Raw genomic sequence first — 6,827 nt, forward strand, 5'->3', positions numbered from 1 at the left:
ACCCTATAACCCTTATAACCCCTATAACCCCTATAACCACTATAACCCTTATAACCACTATAACCCTTATTACCACTATAACCACTATAACCCTTATTACCACTATAACCCCTATAACCACTATAACCCTTATTACCACTATAACCCTTATAACCACTATAACCCTTATAACCACTATAACCCTGATTACCACTATAACCACTATAACCACTATAACCACTATAACCCTTATTACCACTATAACCCTTATTACCACTATAACCACTATAACCACTATAACCATTATTACCACTATAACCCTTATTACCACTATAACCCTTATTACCACTATAACCCTTATTACCACTATAACCCTTATTACCACTATAACCACTATAACCCTTATTACCACTATAACCCTTATTACCACTATAACCCTTATTACCACTATAACCCTTATTACCAATATAACCCTTATTACCACTATAACCCTTATAACCCCTATAACCCCTATAATCCTTATAACCCTTATTACCACTATAACCCTGATTACCACTATAACCACTATAACCCTGATTACCACTATAACCTTTATAACCACTATAACCCCTATAACCACTATAACAACTATAACCCTTATTACCACTATAACCACTATAACCCTATAACCACTATAACCACTATAACCCTTATTACCACTATAACCCTTATAACCACTATAACCCTTATTACCACTATAACCCTTATAACCACTATAACCCTTATTACCACTATAACCCTTATAACCCCTATAATCTTTATAACCTGATTACCACTATAACCCGTATTACCACTATAACCACTATAACCACTATAACCCCTATAACCACTATAACCACTATAACCCCTATAACCCCTATAACCCTTATTACCCCTATAACCACTATAACCACTATAACCCTTATTACCACTATAACCCTTATAACCCCTATAATCCTTATAACCCTTATTACCACTATAACCCTTATTACCACTATAACCACTATAACCACTATAACCCTTATTACCACTATAACCCCTATAACCACTATAACCCTTATTACCACTATAACCCCTATAATCCTTATAACCCTTATTACCACTATAACCCTTATAACCCCTATAATCTTTATAACCCTTATTACCACTATAAACCTTATAACCCCTATAACCACTATAACCCTTATAACCCCTATAACCCCTATAATCCTTATAACCCTTATAACCACTATAACCCTTATTACCACTATAACCCCTATAACCACTATAACCCTGATTACCACTATAACCACTATAACCCTTATCATTACTCTCACCATAACAAGTGGTTGCATATCAACATCATTTCAACAGAGTTTAGTTGATCATTTGTTGATATAGTCTGAGCATCTGTACCTTGATCATCCAATTCTATTCATCATGGAATTGTAAAGATTCCTGACTTTGGAAGAAATTATTTTAAGAGAATTCTTCCAACTGGGTTGGTTAGAGGGAGTGGTAGGTTTAGGACCTCTTGGACAATCCTTTGGGAACACCTGGACACGACCACCTTGGTGAAATTCGCTCAACTTCTTTTCGAGTGCTCCCAAGGTTTCTGGTTTCAATGTTTTCCTCTTGACCTTCTTGTTCCTCCCCCAGTGTGCTTCCGCCATCCACTTTTTCTTCTTGTTCAAACAGCAGTAGGCTGTCCACATGAGATCTGGGATGTTCACTCGGTCGTTCAGTGCGTTCTTCAGTGTGTTGTTCAGTGCGTCGTTCAGTGTGTTGCTCTTACTGGGCACTGCTCCAGTCACCACATAGGCCTTTATCTTCCTGTTGTTACTAAAACAGTCCGTCATCAGCTTTTCTCTGACATGTTCCTCCATTTCTCTCCAGCTGCCATTGTTGAAGGACACCACCTGGGGAACGATGTTGGTCAGGGTAAAGGTGGACTTCTGAGTATCAAGGTCATGAGCATGTGAATTTGGGAAGAGATGACCTCTGTTCACCCCTTTATTTTGTATTGAGTTAATATAGTCGTAGTTCCCAGCCTGGTGTTGAGAGTGTTCTCCCATAATCTTCATTTCAGGGCTGTTGTTTTCCCCGTTGAGCTGCAGGAAACAATGATACATCCATTCATTCATTCACAACCCTTCTGTACAATAAACCCTCTTTTCCGGGGTGTGGGGGGGGTCAAAATCAAGACAATCAATCAAGTCTCTACACCCTCCATAGTGGTAGTTTTATATTCTGTAACATAACTGTCTGTGATATACAGTTGAAGTGGGAAGTTTACATACACCTTAGCCAAATACATTTAAACTCAGTGTTTCACAATTCCTGACATTTAATCCGAGTGAAAATTCCCTGTCTTAGGTCAGTTAGGATCACCACTTTATTTAAAAAATGTGAAATGTCAGAATAATAGTAGAGAGAATGATTTATTTCAGCTTTTACATGCACGTTTAGATACACTCAATTAGTATTTGGTAGCATTGCCTTTAAATTGTTTAACTTGGGTCAAACATTTCAGGTAGCCTTCCACAAGCCTCCCACAATAAGTTGGGTGCATTTCGGCCCATTCCTCCTGACAGAGCTGGTGTAACTTAGCCAGGTTTGTAGGCCTCCTTGCTCGCCCATGCTTTATCAGTTCTGCCCATAAATTTTCTATAGGACTGAGGTCTGGGCTTTGTGATGGTCACTCAAATACCTTGACTTTGTTGTCCCCTTAAGCCATTTTGATCCATTTGCGACCAAGCTCTAACTTCCTGACAGATGTCTTGATATGTTGCTTCAAATATATCCACATAATTTTCCTCCCTCATGATGCCATCTATTTTATGAAGTGCACCAGTCCCTCCTGCAGCAAAGCACCCCCATCAGACCAGAGGACATTTCTCCAAAAATGTCCACATGTGCAGTTGCAAACCGTGGTCTGGCTTTTTTATGGTGGTTTTGGAGCAGTGGCTTCTTCCTTGCTGAGCAGCCTTTCAGGTTATGTCGATATAGGACTCGTTTTACTGTGGATATAGATACTTTTGTACCTGTTTCCTCCAGCATCTTCACAAGGTTCTTTGCTGTTGTTCTGGGATTGTTCAGGCGTTTAAAAATTGCTCCCAAGGATGAACCAGACTTGGAGGTCTACAATTTTGTTTCTGAGGTCTTGGCTGATTTCTTTAGATTTTCCCATGATGTCATGTGAAGAGGCTGAAGGTAGGCCTTGAAATACATCCACAGGTACACCTCCAATTGACTCAAATGATGTCAATTAGCCATTTCAGAAGCTTCTAAAGCCGTGACATCATTTTCTGGAATGTTCCAAGATGTTTAAAGGCCCAGCCAGTGTATGTAAACTTCTGACCCACTGGGTGATACAATGAATTATAAAAGTGAAATAATCTGTCTGTAAACAATTGTTGGAAAAATACTTGTGTCATACACAAAGTAGATGTCCTAAACAACTTGCCAAAACGACAGTTTGTTAACAAGAAATGTGTGGAGTGGTTGAAAAATGAGTTTTAATGACTCCAACCTAAGTGTATGTAAACTTCTGACTTCAACTGTATAGCAGTAAACAAATAATGTCATGTTATATGAATAAACATTGGTCCTACCTGGGGCTCCATCATCCAGGGTTGATGTGGTCTGGTGTCTGTAGGAGGACCACAGAAGGTGTAGGCTGAGAACACAGGGATCCTGTTGGTCGTGTCGTAGAGAGTTGCAAACCTGTAGATGTTGTTGAACAACTGGCAAATCGGCTTGTAGCGGTTCTGGTTCTGGACCGTCCCACCAACCAAAATACCTGGGAGATTTGGAGTTGTCCCCTCCAGGAAGAACTTCTGGCACTGTGGAACATCACTGAACTTCTTCACTACATGAGAGAGAGCAGGAGGAAGGAGAGAGAGGAGGAGGAGGAGAGTAGAGAGATGACTCAATACCCCCATCATCACCTGAAGACTGTACACCACAGAGACAAAGATGAAGTTACAGAGACCAGTTGGTAGACTGGAGACTGTTGAGCTGAGTCAGGACAGACTGATTTAAATAGGTTTTCAGAGACTCCTCCTTCAGATGTCAAGACAGAAAGGGTTGATTTGCAAAAACTCCTCTGTTCATTTCAATGGAAACTGTTGTAACAAATAAAATGTGACTCACCTACTGTAGTTTCTAACACATATGGACCCAGAACTTAATCACACAAGATTATAGTTCTGGGTTAATGAGATTAGACTGCTCTAAATAGTGACTGCATCCACACTTTGGTTCTGGTAGAAAAACATTTTAGGATAAAAACATGACTTTACTCAGCATAGAGTCTGTCAGAAGATACACATCACACTATTACAACAGTGGGACTGTTCTGGAATTACGGTTTCTGAGTTCACATTCAGTAATATCCCACAAGGCTTAGCGCCTCTAACACAACAACTCAAAGAAGTAAACTTGCATTTCCCTTGACCAGCAAGTCAACATATCTAGTATGATGTCTCAAAGGCCTCACATTCAGTCGTGGCCAAAAGATCTGCTGCCTCAGTTTGTATGATGGCAATTTGCATATACTCCAGAATGTTATGAAGAGTGATCAGATGAATTGCAATTAATGGCAAAGTACCTCTTTGCCATGCAAATGAACTGAATCCCCCAAAAACATTTACACTGCATTTCAGCCCTGCCACAAAAGGACCAGCTGACATCATGTCAGTGATTCTCTCATTAACACAGGTGTGAGTGTTGACGAGGACAAGGCTGGAGATCACTTTGTCATGCTGATTGAGTTAGAATAACAGACTGGAAACTTCAAAAGGAGGGTGGTGCTTGGAATCATTGTTCTTCCTCTGTCAACCATGGTTACCTGCAAGGAAACACGTGCCGTCATCAGTGCATCTGCACGCACAGTGGGGCAAAGACTTTTGGAGGAAGGTCTGGTGTCAAGAAGGGCAGCAAAGAAGCCACTTCTCTCCAGGATAAACATCATTGACAGACTGATATTCTGCAAAAGCTACAGGGATTGGACTGCTGAGGACTGGGTTAAGGTCATTTTCTCTGATGAATCCCGTTTCCGATTGTTTGGGGCATCCGGAAAAAAGCTTGTCTGGAGAAGACAAGGTGAGTGCTACCATCAGTCCTGTGTCATGTCAACAGTAAAGCATCCTGAGACCATTCATGTGCGGGGTTGCTTCTCAGCCAAGGGAGTGGGCTCACTCACAATTTTGCCTAAGAACACATTCATGAATAAAGAATGGTACCAACACATCCTCCGAGAGCAACTTCTACCAACCATCCAGGAAAAGTTTGGTGATGAACAATGCCTTTTCCAGCATGATGGAGCACCTTGCCATAAGGCAAAAGTGAGAACTAAGTGACTTGGGGAATAAAACATCAATATTTTGGGTCCATGGCCAGGAAACTCCCCAGACATTAATCCCATTGAGAACTTGTGGTCAATCCTCAAGAGGCGGATGGACAAACAAAACCCCACAAATTCTGACAAACTCCAAGCATTGATTATGCAAGAATGGGCTGCCATCAGTCAGGATGTGGCCCAGAAGTTAATTGACAGCATGCCAGGGCGGATTGCAGAGGTCTTGAAAAAGAAGGGTCAACACTGCAAATATTGTCTCTTTGCTTCAACTTCATGTAATTGTCAATAAAAGCCTTTGACACTTGTGAAATGCTTGTAATTATACTTCAGTATTCCATAGTAACATCTGACAAAACTATCTAAAGACACTGAAGCAGCAAACTTTGTGGAAATTAATATTTGTGTCATTCTCAAAACCTTTGGCCACGACTCTACATTACAAATCCAATCAAATTGTATTGGTCATATACACATGTTTAGCAGATGTTATTGCGAGTGTAGAGAAATGCTTGTGCTTCTAGTTCTGACAGTGCAGTAATATCTAACAGGTAATATATATTATATCAATTCCACAACAAATACCTACTACACACACATCTAGTAAAGGAATGGAATAAGAATATATATATATGGATGAGCAGTGTCACAGCAGCTAAGATGCAATAGATAGTATAGTATAGATAGTATACTATCTATACTATCAGGTATGAAGGCAATAGACAGGACAAGGCAGGCAGGGGTCAGTAAACCAGAGGTGGGGCAACGGTACCTGACGGCAGGCAATAGACAGGACAAGGCAACGGTCCCTGACGGCAGGCAGGCTCTGGGTCAGGGAAGGCAGAGTGGTCAGGCAGGCGGGCTCCGGGTCAGGGAAGGCAGAGTGGTCAGGCAGGCGGGCTCAGAGTCAGGACAGGAAAGGGTCAAAACCAGGAGGGCGGGAAAAAGACAGACTGAGAAGTACAACTAAAAATATCTGGTTGACCTGGCAACAGACAAACAGAGAACACAGGTATAAATACACAGGGGATAATGGGAAAGATGGGCGACTATCACAAGGACAGGTAAAACAGATCAGGGTGTGACAGAATACAGTCTATACATATTAGATGAATAATGCAAGATATGTAAACATTCTTAAAGTGGCATTATTAAAGTGACTATTGATCCATTTATTAAAGTGGCCAATGATTTCAAGTCTTTATGTGGGCAGCTGCCTCTCAATGTTAGTGATGGCTGTTTAACAGTCTGATGGCCTTGAAAAACAGAAGCTGTTTTCCCAATCACTCAGTCCCAGCTTTGATGCACATGTACTGACCTCACCTTCTGGGTGGAAGCGGAGTGAACAGGCTGGGGTGATTGCTGTCCTTGATGATCTTTATGGCCTTCCTGTGACATCGGGTGCTGTAGGTGTCCTGGAGGGCAGGTAGTTTGCCCCCGGTGATGCGTTGTGCAGACCTCACCGCCCTCTGGAGAGCCCTGCAGCCCTACT

General features: G+C 41.4%; 1 protein-coding gene across 4 annotated transcripts; it reads right to left on the reverse strand.

Moving 5' to 3' along the window:
* Positions 1–272: 272 nt before the first annotated feature.
* LOC112226426 (endonuclease domain-containing 1 protein) lies at positions 273–6,820 on the reverse strand. 4 transcript variants are annotated; one of them, XM_042328064.1, is made up of 3 exons: positions 6,659–6,820; positions 3,591–3,847; positions 273–2,087 (listed from the first exon to the last, which is right to left on the reverse strand). In XM_042328064.1, the coding sequence occupies exons 2-3, from the start codon at positions 3,603–3,605 to the stop codon at positions 1,398–1,400; spliced, it is 705 nt and encodes a 234-aa protein (XP_042183998.1). In that variant the 5' UTR covers positions 3,606–3,847; positions 6,659–6,820; the 3' UTR covers positions 273–1,397. The 4 variants fall into 4 exon arrangements, with proteins under 4 accessions (XP_042183998.1, XP_042183997.1, XP_042183999.1 ...); XM_042328063.1 differs by lacking the exon at positions 6,659–6,820 and adding an exon at positions 6,108–6,271; XM_042328065.1 differs by lacking the exon at positions 6,659–6,820 and adding an exon at positions 4,132–4,527.
* Positions 6,821–6,827: the final 7 nt, after the last annotated feature.

The sequence above is a fragment of the Oncorhynchus tshawytscha genome, linkage group LG10, assembly GCF_018296145.1.
Source record: "Oncorhynchus tshawytscha isolate Ot180627B linkage group LG10, Otsh_v2.0, whole genome shotgun sequence".
In the NCBI taxonomy this organism is placed as follows: domain Eukaryota; kingdom Metazoa; phylum Chordata; class Actinopteri; order Salmoniformes; family Salmonidae; genus Oncorhynchus; species Oncorhynchus tshawytscha.